The sequence below is a fragment of the Rhodotorula toruloides genome (genome assembly GCF_000320785.1).
Source record: "Rhodotorula toruloides NP11 unplaced genomic scaffold Scaffold28, whole genome shotgun sequence".
In the NCBI taxonomy this organism is placed as follows: domain Eukaryota; kingdom Fungi; phylum Basidiomycota; class Microbotryomycetes; order Sporidiobolales; family Sporidiobolaceae; genus Rhodotorula; species Rhodotorula toruloides.
In genome coordinates this window covers 100,073-122,810 of record NW_015622988.1, presented here as the reverse complement: position 1 = coordinate 122,810, position 22,738 = coordinate 100,073, and the positions used below count along the sequence as shown (strand labels likewise).

The 22,738-nt window shown below is 61.2% G+C and overlaps 12 protein-coding genes across 12 annotated transcripts; 5 read left to right on the top strand and 7 right to left on the bottom strand.

Annotated features, from left to right (window-relative positions):
- Window positions 1–77: 77 nt before the first annotated feature.
- RHTO_04422 (NAD-dependent deacetylase sirtuin 4) lies at window positions 78–1,504 on the bottom strand (the record flags this gene model as incomplete). Its single annotated transcript, XM_016418088.1, has 5 exons — window positions 78–441; window positions 521–867; window positions 927–1,026; window positions 1,088–1,194; window positions 1,319–1,504. The coding sequence occupies 5 exons, from the start codon at window positions 1,502–1,504 to the stop codon at window positions 78–80; spliced, it is 1,104 nt and encodes a 367-aa protein (XP_016270540.1).
- A 310-nt stretch (window positions 1,505–1,814) lies between these two features.
- Window positions 1,815–2,486, top strand: RHTO_04421 (SERF family protein; the record flags this gene model as incomplete). Its single annotated transcript, XM_016418087.1, has 4 exons — window positions 1,815–1,817; window positions 1,967–2,046; window positions 2,227–2,290; window positions 2,409–2,486. 4 exons carry the CDS (start codon window positions 1,815–1,817, stop codon window positions 2,484–2,486), a joined length of 225 nt encoding a protein of 74 aa, XP_016270539.1.
- A 308-nt stretch (window positions 2,487–2,794) lies between these two features.
- RHTO_04420 (F-box domain-containing protein) lies at window positions 2,795–4,638 on the top strand (the record flags this gene model as incomplete). The annotated part of the gene is made up of 2 exons (XM_016418086.1): window positions 2,795–4,325; window positions 4,382–4,638. 2 exons carry the CDS (start codon window positions 2,795–2,797, stop codon window positions 4,636–4,638), a joined length of 1,788 nt encoding a protein of 595 aa, XP_016270538.1.
- Window positions 4,639–4,880: 242 nt separating this feature from the next.
- RHTO_04419 (pyrroline-5-carboxylate reductase) lies at window positions 4,881–6,371 on the bottom strand (the record flags this gene model as incomplete). The annotated part of the gene is made up of 8 exons (XM_016418085.1): window positions 4,881–4,957; window positions 5,074–5,115; window positions 5,189–5,260; window positions 5,364–5,493; window positions 5,553–5,675; window positions 5,750–5,918; window positions 5,980–6,126; window positions 6,184–6,371. The coding sequence occupies 8 exons, from the start codon at window positions 6,369–6,371 to the stop codon at window positions 4,881–4,883; spliced, it is 948 nt and encodes a 315-aa protein (XP_016270537.1).
- Window positions 6,372–6,511: 140 nt separating this feature from the next.
- On the top strand, window positions 6,512–8,020 carry RHTO_04418 (mitotic checkpoint protein PRCC, C-terminal domain protein; the record flags this gene model as incomplete). The annotated part of the gene is made up of 4 exons (XM_016418084.1): window positions 6,512–7,241; window positions 7,301–7,740; window positions 7,798–7,939; window positions 8,013–8,020. 4 exons carry the CDS (start codon window positions 6,512–6,514, stop codon window positions 8,018–8,020), a joined length of 1,320 nt encoding a protein of 439 aa, XP_016270536.1.
- A 169-nt stretch (window positions 8,021–8,189) lies between these two features.
- On the bottom strand, window positions 8,190–9,288 carry RHTO_04417 (GTPase inhibitor; the record flags this gene model as incomplete). Its single annotated transcript, XM_016418083.1, has 4 exons — window positions 8,190–8,497; window positions 8,558–8,766; window positions 8,851–9,227; window positions 9,265–9,288. 4 exons carry the CDS (start codon window positions 9,286–9,288, stop codon window positions 8,190–8,192), a joined length of 918 nt encoding a protein of 305 aa, XP_016270535.1.
- A 739-nt stretch (window positions 9,289–10,027) lies between these two features.
- Window positions 10,028–11,400, bottom strand: RHTO_04416 (uncharacterized protein; the record flags this gene model as incomplete). The annotated part of the gene is made up of 4 exons (XM_016418082.1): window positions 10,028–10,611; window positions 10,675–10,700; window positions 10,761–10,942; window positions 11,005–11,400. The coding sequence occupies 4 exons, from the start codon at window positions 11,398–11,400 to the stop codon at window positions 10,028–10,030; spliced, it is 1,188 nt and encodes a 395-aa protein (XP_016270534.1).
- Window positions 11,401–11,962: 562 nt separating this feature from the next.
- Window positions 11,963–14,362, bottom strand: RHTO_04415 (benomyl methotrexate resistance protein; the record flags this gene model as incomplete). Its single annotated transcript, XM_016418081.1, has 10 exons — window positions 11,963–12,047; window positions 12,106–12,171; window positions 12,228–12,314; window positions 12,376–12,588; window positions 12,642–12,760; window positions 12,821–13,066; window positions 13,127–13,488; window positions 13,583–13,688; window positions 13,747–13,825; window positions 13,884–14,362. 10 exons carry the CDS (start codon window positions 14,360–14,362, stop codon window positions 11,963–11,965), a joined length of 1,842 nt encoding a protein of 613 aa, XP_016270533.1.
- Window positions 14,363–14,951: 589 nt separating this feature from the next.
- Window positions 14,952–15,539, top strand: RHTO_04414 (endoribonuclease L-PSP; the record flags this gene model as incomplete). The annotated part of the gene is made up of 4 exons (XM_016418080.1): window positions 14,952–15,168; window positions 15,238–15,354; window positions 15,414–15,448; window positions 15,507–15,539. The coding sequence occupies 4 exons, from the start codon at window positions 14,952–14,954 to the stop codon at window positions 15,537–15,539; spliced, it is 402 nt and encodes a 133-aa protein (XP_016270532.1).
- A 244-nt stretch (window positions 15,540–15,783) lies between these two features.
- RHTO_04413 (phosphatidylethanolamine-binding protein PEBP) lies at window positions 15,784–16,817 on the bottom strand (the record flags this gene model as incomplete). Its single annotated transcript, XM_016418079.1, has 5 exons — window positions 15,784–15,903; window positions 15,976–16,108; window positions 16,260–16,390; window positions 16,477–16,539; window positions 16,623–16,817. The coding sequence occupies 5 exons, from the start codon at window positions 16,815–16,817 to the stop codon at window positions 15,784–15,786; spliced, it is 642 nt and encodes a 213-aa protein (XP_016270531.1).
- A 316-nt stretch (window positions 16,818–17,133) lies between these two features.
- On the bottom strand, window positions 17,134–18,487 carry RHTO_04412 (SAGA-associated factor 29-like protein; the record flags this gene model as incomplete). Its single annotated transcript, XM_016418078.1, has 6 exons — window positions 17,134–17,235; window positions 17,304–17,484; window positions 17,542–17,595; window positions 17,655–18,057; window positions 18,123–18,190; window positions 18,276–18,487. 6 exons carry the CDS (start codon window positions 18,485–18,487, stop codon window positions 17,134–17,136), a joined length of 1,020 nt encoding a protein of 339 aa, XP_016270530.1.
- Window positions 18,488–21,287: 2,800 nt separating this feature from the next.
- RHTO_04411 (guanine nucleotide binding protein (G protein), alpha o polypeptide) lies at window positions 21,288–22,737 on the top strand (the record flags this gene model as incomplete). Its single annotated transcript, XM_016418077.1, has 7 exons — window positions 21,288–21,382; window positions 21,459–21,467; window positions 21,524–21,668; window positions 21,727–21,941; window positions 22,004–22,352; window positions 22,411–22,578; window positions 22,654–22,737. 7 exons carry the CDS (start codon window positions 21,288–21,290, stop codon window positions 22,735–22,737), a joined length of 1,065 nt encoding a protein of 354 aa, XP_016270529.1.
- Window position 22,738: the final 1 nt, after the last annotated feature.

Genomic DNA, 22,738 nt, shown 5'->3' with positions numbered 1-22,738 from the left:
TTCCGCTGCACTATTCTCGAAAAGATATATGGCGATACATGCGAGCGAACGATGCGATCTATGCTGCGAGAAAGAGTCTAAGACGCCGCAGGCCCAGGCGGCACTTTCCTTACCTTGCCAGCCTTCAACATCCTCTCCACCTCCGCCTTGACATCCGGCCTCTTCTCATCCTTCAGCAACTCCTTCACCGCCTCAGGGAATATATCACCCGCACCTCCCTCCCACCCGACGCGCCAATCCACAATCGGATCCGCCCTCGACTCGCCGACGTTGATCAGTCCGACGGGCCCGCCTTGCTCTTTCATTTGCCGGACGAGGCGGTAGGCGGAGAAAGTGGCGAGGGAGGAACCGGCGACGAGGAGTTGCGAGGCGGAGGAGACGAAGTGTTCGGAGTGGCGGCGGGTGAGGGGTTCGAGGGATTCGCCGAAGAAGATGACGCGGCTGCGTGTGGGAGAACCGTCAGCCTGACGGATGATGCGAAATAGTGGAGTGCACGCACGGCTTCATCGGTCCTCCGCACTGATCGCAAGCCGGCACCTGAAAGTCCTCATACCGTACTCCGGGACCCAACTCGATATCTCCATCCGGATTCAACTTCTCCTCCCTCTTACCCGACTCAACCTCCTTCTGGAACTCGTGCCACGCAGGATTCAGTTCCGATAATCGGTCTTGAAACGAGTCGCGCCCGACGGGGGTGTGACAGGAGAGGCAGTGGGCGTGACGTAGGGTGCCGTGCAGCTCGAGGATGGCGGGGTCGAGTGGAGGGAGTGGGGCGTCCGGCGCTTCGGTGGGCTTGACGGAGGGAGGCGAGAGGTAGAGCGAGAGATCGTCCGAGTAGGCGCGGTGGTGCAGGCCGTCGACGTTTTGCTGCGAGCCAAGCTGGCGTGAGCAACATACATAACGTGTACTGCGATGCTCGCACGTACTGTGATCAGACTCGACAGGTAACCCATCTTTTGCAGAGCCGCCATGGCGTAATGCGTCGGATTGCTTTCCGCTCTCCGTACTGGCGGGTATCCGAGGAAACTGCGAACAGCCGACACTACTGAGCATCTTTTGTACCGGAAATCAGGGGAAGTGGACGCACCTACGGGCCCAATACCGCCGGCGCATCGCTTCATCCTGGATAAATTCGCCGTAGAAGATTGGTCGGTGCTTGCGGATGGTGTAGGTCCCGCCAGGTCCTCGGTACGCCTGTCGCCGAGTGCCAAAGAGCATCGCAAGGGGAAAGCGGCAGGGACGGCGAAGGAAGCAGAGGGGTCGAGACGAAGGTCAGCGAGTTCTGACACGTCCAAAGGAACCGATCGAGCAGACTCGCCCTGATCCCACTGTCCACACTGATCCCTGCGCCCGTCAGCAGCGTCGTCTTACCCTTTCCCTTGCGCAGGAAGTCGACGAGGAGCTGTACGGAGTCGGCGAGGCTCAGGTAGGGTGCCGGTGGATGCCGTCCTTCGATCAGCCCGGGTACCCTGATCTCGCCCGATATCCGCAGCGATGTCCTCATCGTCCCAAGTAGTCGTTCAAGGCGAGTCGAGAGGCGCGAGGTTCACGAACGAGTGGCGGAGGGAAGCGAGTGATCGCCTGAGGCAGGAGCAACGGGACGAATGCAGGCGAGTCTGAGCGAGTGTGTAGAGTACAACAGCGACGGCTAGACAGGCAACAGAGCGAGAACAGCGGCGAGCGGGCGAACAGTCGTCCCTCAACCTCTCGCCTCGCTCCTTTCGCCTCGTCGCTGCTCTCGCTCGCACGCAAACCCGCTGCGGCGCACTCTAGACCCGCACAACTCGCTCGCAGACACTTTTCACTCGGCAAATATGGTCAGTCCCGCCTTCCGCTGCTGTCCCGACGCCGCCTCTTCCCCCTCGAAGCCACTTCCTGCCGGGCCATCTTACTCGACCATTCCGCCACGTGCGGGCATCCGAAGCGCTGGAGATGCTGATGAGAGCTTGTTTGCACGCATCTGCAGGGCAACGGCGCAAAGGCACAGCAGAAGCGCGAGCGGAACGCGAAGGACGCGAAGAAGGGTCCCACGTCGCAGCTTGCAAAGTACGTACGAGCTTCTTTTCGCTGTAGGAGCGTCGGAAGACGGCTGGGATTGGATTCCGAGGGTCGAGCGACCGTTTGCTGACTACCTGCTCGTTCGCTATCTCCTCTTGCTCCTCCCTTCGACTTCGTACCTCTGCCGTTCGTTCGCCGTCCTTGTTCCGTGCGCTTCACCTACTGCAGCAACAAGGCGGCTATGAACCTCAAGTGCAAGATCTGCATGCAGCTCTTCATGAACACCTCGCGCGTGCGTTTTAGCCCTCTTCCTTCACCGCTCCTCACCCTGCCTACCCTTTATCGCCTTTCCTACCGTTCTTACGCTAGAGTCCCTTACGACACATGCTGACTCGCTACCGAATCCTCAGGCCCCCCAACTCCAGGAGCACGCCACGAACAAGCACAGCAAGGACATCAAGGACTGCTTCCCGGATTTCCAGGGTTGACCACGCACGGTCGCCCTTTCTCTCGCTTAGAAGGTACTCGCCCGCCGTTAATCAGCTCGGGACGGGCACGGCCATGTTGTAGAGGGTTTTAGCTTGCATTTTCTCCCGTTCCGTCGTTTCATTCGCCTGTGCGCCTCCCTTTCACGGCGGATGACTTTGGCAAGACTTTGCTACTGTCAAGCTCGTCGTCGACGCTTCAACAGAGCGCCTGCGAGATGTCGACGCCGTGCCGTCATCGCGCCCTCTTGCTCTCGCCTCGTCCGCTCACTTCGCTCTCGCTCGACTCCCTCGTTCTGCTGCTATCGAGCATGACCGTCTCACTGCCACCCGAACTCGTCACCCTCTGCCTCCAGCAACTCGACCCAAGCGATCCCTCCACCGTCCCCACCCTCCTCGACGCCTCGCTCGCCTCGCGATCCTTCAAGTCCCTCGCACTCGCACCCTTGCTCTGGAAGCCCATCGCCGACGAGACCTACCACCGACATCGCCCTCCCTCATCCGCCGGCCCCTCATTCGAACACGATGCCTTCGAGTACTTCCGCCAACGAGCAGCCAAGGACCTCCGCGCTCGCTCGATCGTCCGCGAACTCGCGACACAGTCAACCAAGCGTCTCGCGAAGATGGAAGAGCTGCGCCGACTCGGCTCAGACGTGATTGAGAACCGGTTGTGGAGGCCTGAAGAGTTTACGGAGGAGAAACGCCCCTCGAATTGGCTTTGCTTGCAGTATTGGGCGAGGGAAAGTCGCAAGGCGCTCTTGAGGGAGGAGGCGGTCAGGGTGTGGAGGGAGATTGCGCTGAGGGACGTCAGGGGCGAAGAAGCGGACGACGATTTCGAGCGAGGGATGAATGCGTTCGGCGCGTTCAGAGGTTACGACCCCATGGTTATCCCTCGTGAACGGTTCGACGTGTCGAATCACCCGCGACTCGTCGAGGCGACCTCGCACCCTCCGTTCGAAGGCTCGAAGCGGCTCGAGTGGATCGCCCGCGAGGCCTACGAGTACGCCCGCTCGATCGGCCTCAAGCCAGCCATCGAGGGCGCCTACCACAACCTCGACTGCCAGTACGTCGAGTCGGTCTGGAATCGCGCCGCGGGACCGTCGGCGCAGAACCACGGCACGCTGCCGATGACTTTGGTCGGCATCTACTGCTCGCTCGTCCGCCGCCTCCCTATTGCCCGCGAGCTCAAGATCCGTGTTCGACCAGTTGGTTTCCCCGGAACGGTCCTCGCAGCCCTTGCATACGAAGGGAGCGATGAATGGACCTACATCAACGTCTTCTCGTCCGGCAAGATCCTCTCGCGCGACCGGTTGCTCAGCCTCCTCGGTGCGATGGGCCAAGCAGGCGAGACGCACTTTCTCGAGTCCGCCTCGGCACGGGAGATGTGCCTCCGAGTCGCTCGGAACATCCTCACGGCCGTCCGGACGGGCGAACAAGCGCCCGGCATTCCCCTCGCGCACGAGACAGCCATTGCAGCGCTCTACTCCGTCTCTCACGCCCTCTTCATCCTCACCAACCCGCAACTCTTGCTCGGGAATGAGCGGACGGCGCTCGACCGCGACGTCGACCAGTACTTTGAGTGGATGTGCTCGCTCATCCAGAGCGAGTTTCCCCTCGACGTGCACTACCTCGAGTCCGCCCTGCCTGTCCTCTCGGCGGACGTCAGGCCGCGGATCAGCGTCTTGTGCGAGGCGATCAGGGAGGAAGACGCGGCGAACAAGGAGCAGAAACTTGTGAACGGGGACATCAAGTGGCCTATCGGGCACGTCTTCCGACACCGGCTGTTCCGGTACGTCGCGGTGGTACGAGGGTGGGACTACAAGTGCGAGGCGAGCGAGCAGTGTGCGTTCGGCTCTTTCCTTTCTCTCCAACTCCGCTGATGGACTCGTGACTCGCAGGGATCCGCCAAATGCGCGTCGACACCCTCCCTCACGGTCGCAACCAGCCCTTCTACCACGTCGTGGTCGACGACGGCTCGGCACGCTACGTCGCGCAAGAAAACGTCACCGATACGCCCATCGACGACGACGAAGTCGATCGTTTCCTTACCAACGAGGGGTTTGGTCGGTACTTCCGCAAACGGGAGAGGAGGGAGGACGGGAGGTGGACTTTTGTGGCAAGCGCGGAGGTTGAGGCGGAGTACCCGGACTCGTGAGCGGTCGCGGCCAGGACAGGAGGTGCAAGGAGGTGCGGCAGTAGCGATGAGGCTGCTTGTACGACTTGGGATAACTTATCCACTTGACCATCAAGGCTGCGAAGTCGAGACGAGCCGCTTGTCTGGAAGAGACAGCTGCTTTCGTTCGGAAGCGCTCGAGCGCCGTACTGGACTCTCGTTCTTCTCTCTGAAGTGTGCTGGACGCTCGTGTGTCTTGCGCGAAGCGCTCGAGAGCGTGCATTTCACTTCTTGCCCAGCCCCGCGGCGTGCTCTGCGGTGAGCTGGATGCATCGCGCGACTGCCGAACGCATCCGAGCGTCTGCATGATGGGATAGGGCGCAGATACGATCAACGTATTGAAGGAGTGAAGAGGGAAGGAGCGCAAGCCGTTGTCAGCTGGAGAGCGTGGCCAAAAAGCAGGAGAACACAGCGCACCCTCAAGACTTAGCAGTCCAGCGATCGTGCACCCGCCGGGCGCTGCAAGAATAGCGTAGTAGCCAAGTCAGCTCGTCGTAACCGAACCACGTCGATGGGAGACGAGGGGACGCACTTGTGACGCTGTCCTTGAGCGCGGCGGGGTGCATGCCTGTCTGCAACACCATCCGTGCCGCTCCTTGCATCGCTGGGAAGTACAAAACCGCACGTTAGCGCAAAAGCAGAGGAGAGAGGGCGAACTTAGCAAGATATGAGGGAACATCGCGGCGAGAAGGACACTCGGAACGTACTCTGCGCAGCCAACTCCAGCGCCTCGCTCCGCGGCAAACCCATCATGACACCTCCATCGGCCATGGCTTCCAAGACGACGCAGACAAATGCAGGACCGGAACCGCAGACGGCTGTGACTGCGTCAAAGTGCTGTCGAGAACGCGATGGTCAGTCTGGCTGGACGAGCAGGAGCAGGAGCAAGAGCGTACCTTCTCGTCCATGAAGCGACACTTGCCGAGAGGCGTGAAGAGCGCCATCAGGATCTCGCGGTTGACGGGAGTCTTCGAGTCTGAGGGGTCGAGCGAAGAGACGACCGTCATGCCTTCACGGATCTGCGTGATTGACAATCGTAGCTCGTCAGCGATGAGCCTGAATAGAGCGGTATCGTTAGGGAGGCGGGACGCACCTTGCTCGGCGTGTTGGGCATGCTCCGCACGACCGTGCAGCTCGACGGGACCCACTCGCGCATCATCGAGATGGTCGTACCCGCCAGGATCGAGATGAGAAGCTTCCCCTCGAGTGCTTCGGACATGCCAGGAGCAAGGAGGAGATGCGCGGCGAGTTGAGGCTTGCAGCTGCGAACGGAGATAAAGTCGGTGAAAGGACCTCCGGGCGATATGGATAACCGGAGCGCACCAGAGAAGGATGACGTCCGACTCTGCGACACTCTTGACATTCTCGGACGCCTGTCGCACCTCGACAGACGGCCCGAATCCGCCCAACTCAAAGAACGTCCGGCGAAGCTTCTTGGCCGACTCGGCGCGGTTGACAGTTGCGATGAAGCTGCAGGCAGGACTGGCGTGAGCTAGCATACGGTTTGAGGAATGCGTGGGAACGCGCCGATCAGGCAAAGACGTCGGGTTGCTGTTGTTGTCGAGGATAAGGCTGCCCATGGGCGTCGAGGGGCCGCTCTCGTCCGGCCCGTTCGACTGCCTCGACGAGCGCGGGGCCCGCAGGTTGTCCAACACGCCGGACAGAACTGCAACGCCCATCGTGCCGCAGCCGAGCACGCACAGCTGATACGGCATCTTTCGAGGAAGTGGGTGGGGACCAAGGGGAGAGAAGTCGGGGTGAGATGGCTGGAGCGGCTTGTGCGGAGCGTCGATAGTCTTTTTGGGGTCTCGTGAGCGTATCACAGCCGGCAGCAGCTCAGCTCGAGGTTAGCGAGATGCTGGTGAGCGGGAAAGAGGCGACTTCGCATCTTGACTCCGAAACCATCGCTCGTCTGCCGCTATTCGTCAGAATGGGACTCGTAGACTACGGCTCAGACTCAGACTCGGACTCTGGCTCGCCGCCGCCGCAGAACAAGCCGTCGACGAAGCCTGCGACCGCCTCATCAGCTCCGACGTCCCTCCTTGGCCTTCCGCCGCCCAAGTCCTCCCTGAATCTGCCAGCGCCCAAGAGTAGTACGACGACACCTCCAGCACCAGCGCCGCAACCCCCAAAGAAGGCGAAGGACAAGGGACCCGTTCGCATCCTCCTCGACCTCCCTCCACCTTCCGCCTCGTCTGCTGCGTCGAGAGCCGACGATGATTCAGACGAGCCGGCGAAGAAGCGACCGAAGTTGTCTCTCGGTAGCGGCAATGGAGGCGGATTGACCGGGCTGGCGGCCATGCTGCCCAAGCCAAAGAACGAATCCAAGGCCGCACCTCCGCCTCACAAGCCCGCGCCAGCACGACCCGCTGCCGGTCTCGCCGGACTGGACGAGCTGTTTGGCGGGAAGGATGGTGCAGAGGGAGCGAGCGGGTCGACAGGCGCTTCAACTGGTCCGCCCAGCGGACTCTTCGTTCCGCCGTCTGTCTCGTCGAAAGGAAAGGGCAAGGCGTCTGCGGCGGCGAGCGATCGACCTGCACCATCAGTAGCACCTTCGGAGCCTGCTGTCGACTTCTTCGGCATCGGTGCGTTCTCTCATTCAGACTGAGTTGTCGAATCTGGCTGACTTCAGGTCTTTGCGTAGGCTCCGTTGCGTCTCCCGCCGCGCCATCGTCCTCAGCCTCCTCCTCGTCCGGGCAGCCTTCCCTTTCCATCTCTTCCGCGCCCTCGCTCTCCGCCGCACCATCCGTCTCCTCCGCCCCGAATCCCAAAACATCCTCATCCGCGCCCTCCTTCGGCACACCCACCGCCTCCGACCCCTACCCCGGCTTCACCCAGCTCCCCTCAGGCGAATGGGTCGCGAAAGACCAGCAGACGTACGAGATGTGGATGGCTTGGATGGCTCAGCAGCATTACGGTGTTCCGGAGGGATTGGACACGAAGGATGTGGAGGCGAAGGGTGGCATGGTTGATGTCAATGAGGAAGAGCGGAGAGCGAGGGAGGCGTGGGCGAATAGGCCGGGACAGCTCCCGCCGAGCAAGGTTGTGGGCGGAGAGGAGAAGACGTCGGCGCAGCTCAAAGGGGTGCGTCAGCCCTCCCATCCTGTCGTTGCGCCGCGCTGACCTTTGCTTCGCTCGCAGGTCCCGAAGCAGATTGGCGGAATGGCCCGGCGCAAGGGTCAGCTCTCGTCTCTCCTCGCAGCCGCACACGACAACCGCGCCGAGCTCGAGGAGCGGATCGCGCAGGCGAGGGCCAACAGGAAGGGCGCGGGAAGCAAGTACGGTGCGCACAGACTCGCTTGCGGATCTCGAATGTCGAGGCGAGCTGGAGGACTGACCAATGTGACGACCTGCAGGCTTCTGATCTCTTCATCCGCCGTGCACTACGCATGCACTGGAGCGCTGCGCCTTGAATACACTGTGACGATCTCGGACGAGGAGCGACAGATACATGGCTGGGCCCCTGCGAGTTGCGAGAGCTCTTCCGTTCTCGCGTTTCGAGCTCGCCATGTAGATGCGTTTCCCTCGTTGCGCTAGAGGTCAAAGTCGCTATCGCTGTCGTCGCCTCCTTTCCGTTTCGCCGCATCCGTCATCTTCGTTCCTCTCCGGATCCCACTCCTCCGCCCACCGCCAACAAAGCTCTGGTCGTCCTCGCTGTCCCCGCTGTCATCGTCACTCTCCGGCTTCTCTGGTCGCCCTTCGCCTGGTGCTGCGCCTCCCTTTGTCAGAGGCGCGGTCGCGTCGGACCGAGAGGCAAACTGGCCGGATGCGGGAGAGGCGTCGTAGCCGACCTTGTTGTGAAAGTCGATGCCGCGGAAGGCAAACAGGATGCGCTCGACGTCTATTGACGACCTTCGTGTTAGTAGGCGAAGCATGACGGCCACGAAGGAGAGGAACGCACCTCGCAAAGTCGCGTTCATCCCGTTCATTGCTCCGAGACCCACGACCTGGCCCATCATCTGGCCCTTCCGGTAGATGATCATGGTCGGGACGTTCTTGTCGGGGTAGTTCTCGATGCAGTGGTCGGATACAATCGAGACGAACTTTGTCGAGGGGTAGAGAGAGGCGAGTTCGTTGATGATTGGCATGAGCTTCTTCGATTCCGGGACGCTGTGCGCGATACCAGGTATTGATGGAGTGAGCTTCGGTCGCTCGGAACCGGCGAACAGCTGACGGAACGACGTTCCAGCGCACCTGTCTTTGAAGAGCACGCAGACGACACCCGTTCCCCATCCCTCCGGCTCGCCCGGCAGCTCCTCGTTGCTCGCATCCGTGACCTCCCTCTTGTAGTCGACCTTGCCAATGTTGTACACCCGCCCAAACTTGCGCTTGCCCAACCGCTCTTTCTCCCTCCGCTTGCGGTCCTCCAGCGCCCGCTCAAGGTCCTCCCGCCGGACTGCATCATCCCGCTCGATATCGAGGTCGTCCAAGTCAAGCTCTGAGAGAGTCGGAGACGACGGCGCAGGTGGTGGAGATGGAGAACGCGAGGACGACTTGTCCTTCGGAGGGATGATGCCGTGCTTTCTCAGCGCATCGTTGAATTCGGTGTCCTCCTCGTAGTTGATGGCGACCTGCGGATTGTGTGCGGGTCAGCTCGCGCGCTTTCACGCTGCGAGGGAAGCTGCACACCATCGTCGGTCGTGTGGGGTTCGAGCGAGTGCGATGAAGACGAGGACAGCGTGGGAGGGGCGGTCGAGCTGGGTAGAGGCGATGCAAGCGTCCCGCGAGGCACTGGCGTCCAATCAAGCGCGAAAGACGGCAGTCAAGCGGGTGGACGAGGAGGAAAGAGGGAGCGGAGGAAGCAGGCCAACCTGATGGCTCGGTCGCGGCGCAGGAGCAGCTTCTGGATTTGGATCGCTCGAGCATGTCTTTGGAAAGCAAAAAGAGCACGTTCAGCAGCCTTCCCAGCCGCTTGTCGCGGGCAGCAAAAGATGATTGACCACGATGGGGTTCGAACCCACAATCTCCTGATGAACGACTGAAATCGTAGTCAGACGCCTTGCCATTGGGCCACGCGGCCATTCTTTGTTGTAGTGCCGTTCTCAATTTGCGTACAGTAGGCGCGTCAAGCTTGTTCCCCTTCATCGACTTGCGCCGCCCCAGCTTCTACTCGTCGCGCGACTTTCAAGAGTCGCTCCTCTCGGTTGCTCTCCCTCAAGCGTGTCGAGATAGGGAGAAGGGATCGATGCAAAGCTGGGAGGTAGAGAGGCTACACAGAGACGAGGAAGTTGGCCGCTAAGCCCGGGGTCTAAGGAAACAAGCTGATGGCACGACATTGACGGGAATCTACAAAACGCGAGGAATAGATGACGAGTGAGGTATAGAAGCCGACAGAGCCCCGAGAAATGGAAGAGGAGGAGACTTTGGTGGCTCAGAGGACTTTCATCCTCTCTGCAAGGCCGAGCATCGCTTTGCCTGCCCATCCGGCGCGCGAGCCGCTCGGCGAAGGAGGCGCAGGCGGGATGCAGGCGTCAGGGCCTGAGACGCTCCGCTGCCTCGTGAGGGGGACGCGGTGGACCGCTTGCCCGTACGAAGGGTAGGCGGAAGTCGAGGCGGCGGTTGCGTCGTCGTACGGCGGGAGGATCGACTCAGAGAGAGACGACGAGTGGAGCGAGGGAGGGCGCTCGTCCGTTGGCGAGAGGACGGGCGACATGCCGGAAAGGTAGGCCGAGTTGAGGACGGGGGAGGAGAGGTGAGTGCGACGGAGCGGGCGAGGATGCGAGAGGGCCGGAGAGGGTGCGCGGGTGGTCGAGGCGCTCTGGATGTGCGGGAACTGGACGCTCTCGTGGATGTGCGGAGGGAACTGTGAAGGTTGGAGCGGAGGCGAAGTGTAGGAGTCGTCGGCCGGAGCGTAGAACGACGCCTGCCACGGCTCAGTTGCCGGAGGAGGCACGTGCTGAGGCGCCGACGACCTCTCGGGACGGCGGTTCTGCGACGACTCTGCCTTGGCGAAGGCTGCAGTTGAGTTGGACGAGGTTAGCTATCGTGAGTCCTGCGAAAGACTGGGGGCATGCTTACCGATGATACCCTTGACAGTAGCTTCCCTGCAGGCGGGGTAGTCAACGGTCAGCGCACCGTCAGAATACAGGGGCAAGCGAACGCACCAGCCGACGCTCAATGCTTCTCCAGCATTGCGCAACAAGCCGACCTCCTTCTCGATCTCGACCAGACCCTCGAGGAAGATGCCGAACGCGACGGCGAGACGTTGGTGGATGGAGAAGCGGGCGTCGAGGTAGAAGACGATGGCGAGGAGAGTCTGGAGGCAGCTGAAGATGAAGCCGGGGAGCTGCGGAAGTCGAGAGAGCGTCAGCACCAGCGAACGGGTAAATTGAGGAGATCGCAACGCACCGGGGAGGCCTTGACTGCCTTTGCAAAGCCGATCGCTCCGTCGACAACACGGTCCCTCCAGGCGACGCCCTCGACCGTCACAACGTCCTGCTGGCGCAGCTGGTCCTGGCGCATCATCTCGCGCGTCCTCTGAGCTCCATCGAGAGCAGCAAGGAGCCAAGGCGGCACCTCCATTGCGACCGTGTCGCCGCAAGTCCCGCAAGTCGTTGACAGGCGCAACTCGGCGCGGTGCTGTCCCGCCTGGCCCGCTCCTTCTCCGCCGCGCATGACCTCCCTCGGCTGGTACTGCGCCAGCTCCATGCCTTCCGCCGTCGCGTCGGGCGCTGGAGCCAAGTCGTGTTTGCGAGCGAAGAACGAGTTGGCGCGGCGCGGGTTGACTGCTGGCTCTTTCTGCATGTCGGAGGCGAGGAGAATGGAGAGTCCGGGGAGTAGACCGAGAGATGCTCTGCCTGGAACGGCGAGGAGAGGGCTCATCGCCCTTCGGAAGCGGGTGTTGGGCGACGGGGTGCGCAGGCGGGACAAGCGCGTCGGGGCTCGTTGCGGTGGTTCGTAGCGGTGTGTACAGCCGTGTAGAGTCTATCGAAGCAGGCAGTCGAGCTGCTGAGCGTGTGGAGTGAGGACGAGGAGCGAGAGAAAGCTCGCCGCCAACGTTTCACGCGCGACTTCGCCGAGTTTCACAAAGTCCCGTCGATGGTCGACCCCTTTGCCACAGCGCCGCCGCTCCCTGGCAATGCACTGGACTCTCTGGTCAAAAACAGCGCGAGTACTGATGAATGCGATAGCGAGTTGCGAGCGAAGAGATAGCGAAAGTCTATGGCGAGATACGAAGTTGCGATTAGGAGGAGCGGAAGGGACTGACAGTTGATGCGGATGTGCGGAGAGTATGGACAGGATGGCAGTGAGGGCGTTGCTGAAGGCTGAAGTGGCTAGCAGAAGGTGTTTGCCGGGCGTCGGTGGTCTAGGACTGGCCGAACTTGCTGCGCTTGCGGAGGCGGTCGCCGTAGAGGTATAGACCCCAAAGAGGGATGATGAAAACGATGTTCCTGCGCAAGAAAGGGAATCAGTACTTGAAAGGCAGAGCGGAGAGAGAACTGCACGCACAATCCGGCGAGAAGCGACGAGGCAGGTCCGACGCCGAGGTTGGTGAAGAAGGCGCGGCCGAAGAGGCTGTAAGGCAGGGCAAGGTCAGCTCAAGAAGACGGCACAAGGGTGAACGAACGCACGGGAAGCCAGCGGCCATGCAGGACCTGAACAGGTCATTTCCTGCGAGGATGGACGCAGTGACGGAGGGGTATCCTTGCTGGAGGTAACTGTAGAGGACAAGCACTATCAGCCGAGCTCGGTTGTAGCAAGCGAAACCGTGATACGCACAGTAGGATACACTGGAACGCGCAGAAAACGCCAGGGAAGTACAGCGCGGCACCGATAGTCGGGCCAATCCAGTGCGTGCTAGGGCTGTTACCGGTCCAGCCGAAGATGAAGAGCGAGATGGGGATCATGGGCGTCGCGATGAGCACGAGCTTGAGGCGCTGCTCGGGCGGGGTCTTCCAGTCCTCGCGGTCTTGCTTCGGGATGAAGTAGTACCTGCGCAACGAGAGGGTCAGAGGGCGATGGGGAATTGACAGCGTTGAACACACTTGTGGTAGAGGCAGTACCCGAGGAGCGTCAAGGCGCCCGTGACGAGGAAGCCGAGGAAGGGAAGCACGGAGAGGCCGAGACTGAAGCCGTGGTACTCGGCGAAGACGATTGGAAAGGCCTGAGGAATGCGAAGGTGAGCTTAACAACAGCAGCGGAGAAGCGCAAGAACCCTGCTCACCTCGAACCAAAGGTAGAAGACGGCGTAGATCAGCCCGATGTACAGGTTCGCGTAGCCAATTGCGGGCTCGACCGCGAGACGGAACGCGAGACCGATCTGCTTCGCGCCAACCTTGAGAAGCGAGACGCCGTGCGGGTTCTCAAGCTCCCAGCGGGTCTTCAGGAGCTCGTTGCCGGTGAGTTTGCGGAGGCGCTCGGCGCGGCGGAGGAGGATGGTTGGGGCGTAGGTCTCGGGCAGGAGGAAGGTCTGTACGAAGTCGTCGTCAGCTCGCAGATTCAAAAGCTGGGCGAGAGGAGCGCGACGCACGAAGAACAGGAGACCGAAGCCGGACATCCACACCAACTCGAGAATCGACCACTTCCAACCGTTCGCCTGGACGGCAAAAGCGGCGACGACGGGACCCATGATCGGACCAAGAACAGCGCCGACTGCCCAGCCGCCCATCGCGTAAGGGAGCTGTCGAGGGACGTAGAGGTCGCCCATGCTTGCGCCGCCGGTTGCGAGGATGGGCGAACCGAAGAAGCCGGAGAGGAAACGGAAGATGAAGATGCAGGTGAGGTTTGTCGGAAGGAGGATGGGGATCTGGAGGAGGACGAAGAGGAAGAGCGCAGCCCAGTAGACCGGGTTGCGGCCGAGGTGAGGCGTCTCCTGGAGTGGCGAGAAGAACACTGTTGCCAGCGAGAGCGCCATCAGTGAGCAGGCCAGAGGAAAGCAGCGCCGGGAAGCAGTGCGGAACTCGCTAAGTGAGGCCATGCGACTCACTCGGTCCGGTGCCGTAACCCAAGATGAAGAGCGTCAGGCCGAGCACGGTGACCGTCTCGGACACGCCGTACACTTCGCTAAGGTTCTGCTCAGACGGCGTGTAGATCTGTCGCGCAAAGAGGTCAGGTCTCGTCGACGAGTCCCGCCAGGCGAGAGGAACGCACAGCACTGCCGATGTACACAACGGTGGTCATCATGGCGATCTGGAAGGCGGCAAAGTGCTTTTTCCAGGGTGACCAGTTCCTGAGACGTCGAGGACATGGTCAGCCGCCTCTCCACCAAGCAGCTCACGAATACGCACAGAGGGTTGCCCGGGTCATTCTCCTCAAAGTCGACGAGGTACTGGTACTTGTCGATCAAACCCTCCTTGTACGCCCGCTGGGGATCAGCCGTCCCAGGGTGGTTATCCCGCTCCTTCTGTCTTCGCTGCTGCTCCTCCTCGTTCTCGTCATCCGCCGCCTCGAGATCCCGCTCGCGCTGCTGTCGCTTCTCGCCCGTCCACTCGTCCCGATCCCGCTTCTCCTGCTCGGTAGGCGATTTTCGCTTGACGGGCTGGTCGGCGCCGACAAGAGTCGCAGCGTCGACGGATGGTCGGTTGGTGTTGGCGAGAGTTGATTCGGATGAGCGCGCGCTACTGCGGTCGCTGTTGTCGCCAGAGTGTCGGAGGTACTTGCTGGGAACGACGTAGCCTGGTTGCTCTTCTGGATGCCGGAAGAGCTTGCCGCGCGAGACGGCGTGCATGAACAAGCCGAAAGGTGAGTCCCTGATCATGTCGGGCATCATGATTGGCAGGGGCTCAAAAGCAGAGGACGGGAGCGTGAGCGAGGAGGCCAAGCGGTGTGCCAGCGAGGCGAGCGAGAGAGCCAAGTGGAGGGGCGTCGGCGCGCGAAATGATGACCTCGGTCGCGAGTACGGATGCCAGTTCTTCGGAATCGGAGTGCGCCCGATCGCTCTGTCAAGCAGGACAAGCGGATCGTGGCCTGGGAAGGGTCGATGAGGTCAACAGGCCGAGGCGGGTTCCGCGACGTCAAAAGGAGGTGTCAAGAGTCGCCCGGCTCCTTGGCTCCGTCGCGATTGCAGGTCCCGCACTAGCGTCCGACCACGAGCCGAGGGAGCGGCGGAACGGGCGCCGTCAATTCTCATCAGCAGTCGAGGCGAGGGGCAGCGTGTCGGGCCAGGCGGGTGCACAAGAGTCGCTGTCCGGCCTGCCAGTCGACTATCAGCCACATTGACGCCTGGCAGTACGGTTCAGTCCGATGTGAAGCGTGGAGAGGAGGGTGGAGGGGAAGTTGCGGGGACGAGGAGGGTTGTCCTCCTGCTACTCACCTCGCAGCCGCTGTTGGCTCTCCTAGCTGCTCTTATCGAAGCCATGCCTGTTATCACCGGCGGTCCCGGCGTGCCCAAGGCCGCACCCTTCCTCTCGCCCGCTATCCTCCACAGCGATTCCAACACGCTCTACCTCTCTGGCCAGTGCGGCGTGGACCTCGAGGGCAACTTCATCGAGGGCAGCGTGGCGGACAGGACGAAGCAGACGATGCGAAACATCGCGGCGGTGCTGAAGGCGGCTGGGATGGGTCTCGAGGACAGTTCGTTCCTGTCTTGCTCTCCTGGCGGTCGTTCTGCTGCCGCTGAGACCGCTTCAATTGCTTGAACAGTCGTCTCAACCACCATCTACCTTTCCGCTTACACGAAGGACTTCGAGACGATGAACAAGGCCTACGTAGAGTCCTTCCCGCCAGGAATGGCTTTGCCAGCGCGAACTTGTATTGGTGGTGAGTGTGTATGGCCGCATCCAAGCCCTGTGAGGATCGCCTGACGTCTGGAACTGCAGTCGCTGCGCTGCCGAAGGGAACGGACGTCACCTGTGTGAGCGACTGTGCGTCCCTCTCGCTTTCAGCTCCCGATTGACCTCTACTGCGCATAGATTGCTGTCAAGAAGCAGAAGTCGAAGCTCTGATTGCAAACGCGACCGTTCAGAGCGTCTGGCAGGACGTCTCGGTTGAGGGAGGGCATCGTTGTCCTCAGAGACTGGCACGATGAAGCTCGCTGGCTGTTCCGGCCTGCGCAGGCCTTGCTCACACTCCGCTATTGACGTCCTCACCAAGCGTCTGAGCTCATGCTTTCAGCCTCGCGAGACTGCGCTGAGGCACAGAGTACTGCTTAAGCTATTGCACATCATCCCGACCGAGTCTCCGCACCTACTACTTCCCAACAACCGCATTCTTGATGGCCTCAGCTGTCAAAAGAATGTTGTCTTTCGACGCCGCGAGGTCGGCGTCGACGCGCATGAAGCCGACCGCCTCAACTGTCAACCCTTCCTCCTGCAAGCCGAGCAACGTCAGTTCATTGACATAGCACAGAGGCTCTAAGCCTGCTGCTGTCGCAGGACGCACTTGGATGTACTCGGACGCGTTCCAGCGCATTCGGTCCTTCAAGTCGGCCGGTCCGTTCAAGGGGTAGTTCTTGTTCTGCGGGCCGGCGTAGGAGGGAGGCTCCTTCGCGGCAATGAAGACATAGCGGTGCTTGCTGTGAAGGACGAAGGGAGGAGAGGGGGGAGGAAGGGAAGCGGAGAGAGGAGAAGAAGGGAAAGGGAACAGGCGAAAAGCGAGAACGGGGGAAACACGAGAACATCGTAAGCTGCTGTGCGTACTGGGAGGAACCGTATGTTTCAACGCACCCTGTGCCGTGCAAAGGCGAAGGCGGGACGTAGTCATTCTGAGCGACAGGCGTAGCGGAAAGGGTCGAGCGCTTGCTCGTTGGGTCAAACTTGACGCCGGTTCGTAGCCAGTGACGAACTTGACCGGCGATCTGGCGACAGAAGCGCGAAGAAGGCGACGTGAGTAGCGAGCGAGTTGCGGAGGCTGAGGAAAGGGAAGCAAGGGAGAATTGCGTACCTTGTCGTTTCCGTGCGTAAGGTCAGGGTCGGTCATGATGATCGTGTAGCTGGCATCGGTGTCCTGTAGGAGCGAGAAAGGTCAACCTCAAGGAAAACGGGAAGAGCGACCGCAACTCGAGGAAGAGAAGGTCCAACTGGACGCACGGCATCAGGGAACTCGAGGTCCGGCTGCGAGAGCGTCCCAGCGCGAGGAATCGCCTCTCCCTGAGCGATAGTGTGCTCGGGGTAGTGGACCTTGAGGAAGCCCTTGAAGTGGGCAAGGTCGGCGTCGGAGAAGACTTCGGGGACGACGTTGTATTCGCGGAGAGCCTGCATCGTTTCGGCGGGTGTGGCAGCCATTGTTAAGCGTCGAAATGCAACGGTATGGAGTGGAGGAGAGAGGAAGGAACCGAGGAAGCGGACAAGGAGAACGAGTCCCGACGTCACTCACCTTCGAGATTTGGCGCTCGCCTGTTCGGAGGCAAGCGACCTCGCTTCCTTGCTGACGCCGCGAAGTCGTCTCTCTCTGCCATGAGCAGCGTCGACAGCGACGAACAAGAGCGAGGCAAGAGACGTCGCGCGTTCCTACAACAAGAGAACTAGGCCGGGAGGCAGAGAATAACCTGAGGATGCTGCGGGAGAATAGAGGGATCTGGTTGAGGTTGGGGGAGCGAGTCTACAGAGGCGTCGGATCGCAGACGAGCTCAATAGGGACGTCGCGGAGGGCGCCCTCGTCGTCGTCGAATTGGAGGCGGTAGATCTTCTGCGTCTCCTTTTTCTGCGGGAGGTGGACATCAAGGACCGTTAGTAAGTCTTAGCGAGCGACTCAAAGCAAGTGCGATGTACCTTGCCGGTACCGAGCGATGTCGCGTGAGGGCCGGAGTGAACGATGGCGCGGTAGAAAGAGGTTGTCTCGGGATAGCACGCCAAGACGTACATGCCCGGCGTAAAGTCGTAGTCGGGGTAGGTCCGCTCGTCGCCTTTCTCGGGTAAGGGGATGATCGACTTGAGCGTCGTGTTCCATTTCCTGCGTGAGCGGGTGTGAGCGAAGGAAGCGAAGAAGGCGGGAGTTGTGCGAGCTCACCCTCCTTCCGGCGTCGGGTTCGACGGGTCGTAGTCGACGTCTTCAACCGAGTATCTGGACGAGAGAAGTGTCAGCTGACCGACAGGGCAGAAAGGGAAGACTCTGTCACGCACCTGTTCTTGTCGCCTTGCAACTGTTGAACAATCCGCCCAAGGATGTAGTTGTCGGGTTGCTGGCCAGTCGTCGAGTTTTTCTTCGACTCCTTGACCGCGATGGGCCTGCCCGGCTTGAGCGGGAGCTGCGCGTTGAGCGAGTCTCTTCGGTTCTTGGGTGTCGGCTTCTTCGGATTCGGTGCGGGAGCGATAGGAAGGGGATGTTGCGCCGGCGACTTGGAAGGCAAGACAGGTTGTGCTTTTGCGGCGGCGACTGGTCGAGGAAGGGGTGTGGAAGGGTTCGGAGGAGAGCCGGCAAAGGTTGGCATCGGAGAAGCGGCGGCGGACGATGCGGGAGAGCCTGCGCGAGACGAGCCGTCCGTCTTGCGCTTCTTGTTGGGTGGTGGAGCGCGAGCTTTGGCTGCTGTCGCGGTAGACGAGAAGTCAGTAGCGCTCAAGAGAGCAACGAAAGTCAGTCTTGAGACGCACCTTCGGCTGCTGCGCCGTTCTGTGCCGTCTCGAGCGTCTCGAGCAAGTTCAAACAGTCGTCTAGCTCGCTGCAAGAGTCGCACACGGCCCGGTCAGGCTCAACATTACCGGCTCATCGCGCGACTTTGCGGCGGAAGATGCGAAGAAGCGTACTGAAACTCGGCCTCTGACTGCTCGAGAATGAGCTCGTACGTCGACGAAAGCTTCTCGTGGCACGCTTCGAGCGGCTGGACGCCCGACTCGACGTCCGTCTGCATCGAGTTGGCGTCCTCGAGAGCACTTGCGATGGCCGCGCTGTGCGCGAGGTACGACTTGAGCTGGGCGCGCAGCTGCACTGTGAGCTGCGCGAGGTCGACTGGCGCCATCATGCGCAGGCGGGCGAGCGAGCGCCGGCGGACGACGGGCTCACAAAAGTCGCGCGACGAGAAGAAGCGGGGGCGGCGCATCTCGGCGGGTGGGAGGGAACAAGCTTGCGGTGGTACTTAAATGCCAGTTGAGGGCAGCACTACAACAAAGAATGGCCGCGTGGCCCAATGGCAAGGCGTCTGACTACGATTTCAGTCGTTCATCAGGAGATTGTGGGTTCGAACCCCATCGTGGTCAATCATCTTTTGCTGCCCGTGACAAGTGGCTGGGAAGGCTGCTCAGCGTGCTCTTCTGCTTCAGCCGACAGTCTATCGCCGGCCTCATGCACTGGGGTAGCTGGAACTTGCGACGAAGGTACAGGCGACGAGACCGGACTTCCCTCTCGCTGTACATGTCCTCTCGCCTCGCCTCGCCTGCGTGGGACGCAGTCCTGACTGCGGCGTACTCAAATCGACGTCTGGCGAGTTCTGAGCTGCGCCAAGCCGTTCTAGCGACAAGAGGAAGACTCGCCCGTCCACCCCGCTCGCTCGCTCGCCTCCTCGTTGCTCGCCTCCTTGTCTGGCACGCAAACGTCGTTCTGCCTGCACTTAGGCCTTCCAGCGTCAAATCGACGTCGTTGCAGAGCTTTGCCACTCGAGGGCAGTTCCATCTTTCGAGGAAGCCGACCTCAGCCTCCTCCCCATCCTTCCCGCTCCCCTTGTTCTCCGTTTCGAAACCTGCTGAGCCTCCTGCGCAATAACGTTGTAATTGACGTTGGGACACGACCGTCTCGCCTGCGATCCGCCTGCTCGATCATCCGGCCACCCTCCTCCATCCTGTTCTTCGTCAATCTCGCTCCGTTTTTCCAGCTCACCGGAGTTCTCCTGCGCGCGCTTGCAGACTTCCAACGTCAATCCAACGTCGATGCAGCGATGTCCTGCTCGAAACACCCGCGTCCTGCCCTCCAAACCCTCCCATCCCCTCCTCCCGCTCCCCCTCCTCTCCTTCGCTCAATCACTCATCCCCTCGCTTCCCCTCCTTCACACCACACGCTCTAACCATTGCTTCGATCGATTTCGCAACATAGGAGTCTGACCTGCAATCCGTCTCTCGAGCACCCGTCCGCCCTTCTCCATCCTGCTCTTCTCACATCTCGCGCTTCCTTGCCTCCTCCCTAAACTCCTCTCACCGCCCTTGCTTCCGCCGTCCAACGTCAAACCAACGTCGATGCAGCGCTGTCCTGCTCGAACCACCCGCGTCCTGCCCACGAAACCCAACCCTTCCCTCCTCCCCCTCCCCCCCTCCTCTCCTTCGCTCATTCACATACCCCTGCCTTCCCCTCCTTCATCCCACACGCTCCACCAGCTTGCACACGCTGCAACCGTATCCCTCTCACTCACCCTCACTCACTCAGTCACTCACTCCTCCTCTCGCACCTCTACAGTCCCACCCACTCACTCTCACAGCCAGCCAGCCAGCCACACAGACAGACAGAAAGACAGACAGACAGTCGAAGAGAACGAGGGTATGGCTAGTTACATAAATAGACTGGGTCGAATGAACGGGCGAGGAGGATGGCTAGAGGAGGCCGCAGTCCCGGAGGTTGATTTGGATCGGTGTTCTTACGCGCGGCTGTCTTTCTTCCTTGTAGTATACAGCACGTCAAGAGATGTGCAAGAGGTGCCGTCGGACGCGCAGCGAGATGCGGGAGGGTTGCGGGTTGCGAAGGTCGACTCTGCGAAGCTGTCGCTTCTGAGCAATTCAGCGGTTCCGGCGCTACGGGTATCTTCGGCACCTTCACTGCTGTAGTATTAGCAGTGCATCAACGGCAGGTAAACCGGTCGCAGCATCGGCACCTTTCCTTGTCCGGGACGAGGGCGACGAGGCGGACCAGCCGGCGGCTCGTCGAGCAGGCGCTGCGGCGACCGGCGGCTAGCAGACGTCAAGACTCGACGTTGCCACCGCATAGGAGCTGTCTGCGGGCAGAAGCGGGCGCGCAGGGCGCGAGAGCGGCTTTGGAGAACTCGCGACGGCGCTCCCACTCGCCCGTCGACTCGGCGCGCTCCGGTCGTTCGCTCGAGCGGATGTATTCGACGCCGGTGACGGGCTGCAGTGTGCATCGCAAGCCGTATGGCGACGAGGCGAGCGTGTTGTTTGCGGGTCGAGGCCTTTGTCGTCTGGCGCTGGCTCGCCTCCTTCCTCTCTCGTCGCGCTCGCTCTCACTCTCCCTCACTCGCTGGGCTGTGCTGCACGGGCTGCTGCTGCTCTCTGGGACTCGTCTGTGCTGTCCGACGCTCACCTCCGAGGCGAACAGAGCGCCAACCCGCCCGCTCATCTCCCACGCGAGCATCCCCTCGACGCAGATCGCTCCCTTCCTCCGCCAGAGCCAGGTCCGTCTCGCTCGCAGCGTACTCGCACTGGACCGCACTGACACGCACTGCGATCCTGCACCCTTCCCTCGCCGCGCCGCCGTCCCGCTGTCGTCGCCCGCCTCCTTTCCCCCTCCCCGCGTCGCTCTTCCGGCTCGGCACCCGCACCAAAACTCGCGCTTCTTTCGACTCCTGTCCTGCCCGCGAACTCCTCTCTGCCGAACTCGAACCACGCGACATCGCCCCGGACTCTCCTTCCTCGCCGTTTCCTCCCTCAACTCCCAAGTCGTCCCTTTGTCCCGCCTCCACCCTCGCTCGCGCCTCGCCTGTACCTTGACACGCCTCGACGGCCTCTCCTCGCACTCACAGAGCGTACACACAGCCCTAGCGCACCCTCTCGGCCTCCCTCCCGCCCCTCTCACCTCTTCGCGTCCGCCGTCGCTCAACAACAATGGGCTGCGGAGGATCCAAGCCCGTCGACCAGGAGGGCAAGGCCCGCTCGGACGAGATTGAGAACCAGTTGCGCAAGGATAGGATGGCGATGCGGTGCGTTTCTTTCTCCCGTGCTCGACGCTTGGGCCGGAGGCATCTGACGCGGTGTTCGCTCGTTCCCGGTCGACAGGAATGAGATGTGGGTTCACTGTACTCTCTAGTACGCGGACGAGTAACTGATTCTCGTGCACGCAGCAAAATGTTGTTGCTTGGAGCCGGAGAGTCGGGCAAGTCGACCATCTTGAAGCAGATGAAGCTCATCCACGAGGGCTCGTACACCGACAAGGAGCGCGAGAACTACAAGGAGATCATCTATTCCAACACAGTGCAGAGCATGCACGTGCGTCGTCGTCGCTCGCTCACTCGGAAAGTCCGTCTCTAACCTCCGACTCGCGCAGGTCATCCTCGACGCGATGGAGATGATGGGGATCCAGCTTGCCAACCCCGAGGGTCAGCGGTACCAGGAGGTCATCATGTCGCAGCCGCACCAGATCGAGGCCGACTTCTTGCCCAACGAAGTGACCGAGGCCATCATCGAGTTGTGGAAGGACCCGGGCGTCCGCGAGTGCTTCAGCCGCTCGCGCGAGTACCAGCTGAACGACTCGGCGCAGTAGTGCGTTCGATTCCGTCGTCTTGGGCCGACTGAACGCGCGCTGACATGGCTCGCGAAAACAGCTACTTCGACTCGATTACCCGGATAGGGTCGCGGAACTACATCCCCTCGGACCAGGACGTTCTGCGATCACGCGTCAAGACGACGGGTATCACGGAGACGACGTTCCAGATCGGCGAGCTCAAGTACCGCATGTTTGACGTCGGCGGACAACGGTCGGAGCGCAAAAAGTGGATTCACTGCTTCGAGAACGTCACTGCCATCCTCTTCCTCGTCGCCATCTCCGAGTACGACCAGATGCTCTACGAGGACGAGGCAATCAACCGCATGCAGGAGGCGCTCGTCTTGTTCGACTCGATCTGCAACTCGAGGTGGTTCGTGCGGACGTCGATCATCCTCTTCCTCAACAAGGTGCGCATCGTTCCTACGCTCCTTTAGAGCTGTACTGAGGGCTGTGTGCGGCGCGCAGATCGACTTGTTCCGCGAAAAGCTTCCCCGCTCGCCCATCGCCAACTACTTCCCCGACTACACCGGCGGCTCCGACCTCCAAGCCGCATGCGACTACTTCTCCAGCCGCTTCGTCTCTCTCAACCAGAGCACCGCGAAGCAGATCTACGTTCACTTCACCTGCGCGACCGTGAGTTTTCCCCGACCTCCTCGTCCCCTACTTCCTCCGGACGATGCCGCTGACCCTCTACGACGTCTCCCTCAGGACACGAGCCAGATCCGCTTCGTTCTATCGGCTGTAAACGACATAATCATTCAGATCAACCTCCGGGACTGCGGCCTCCTCTAGC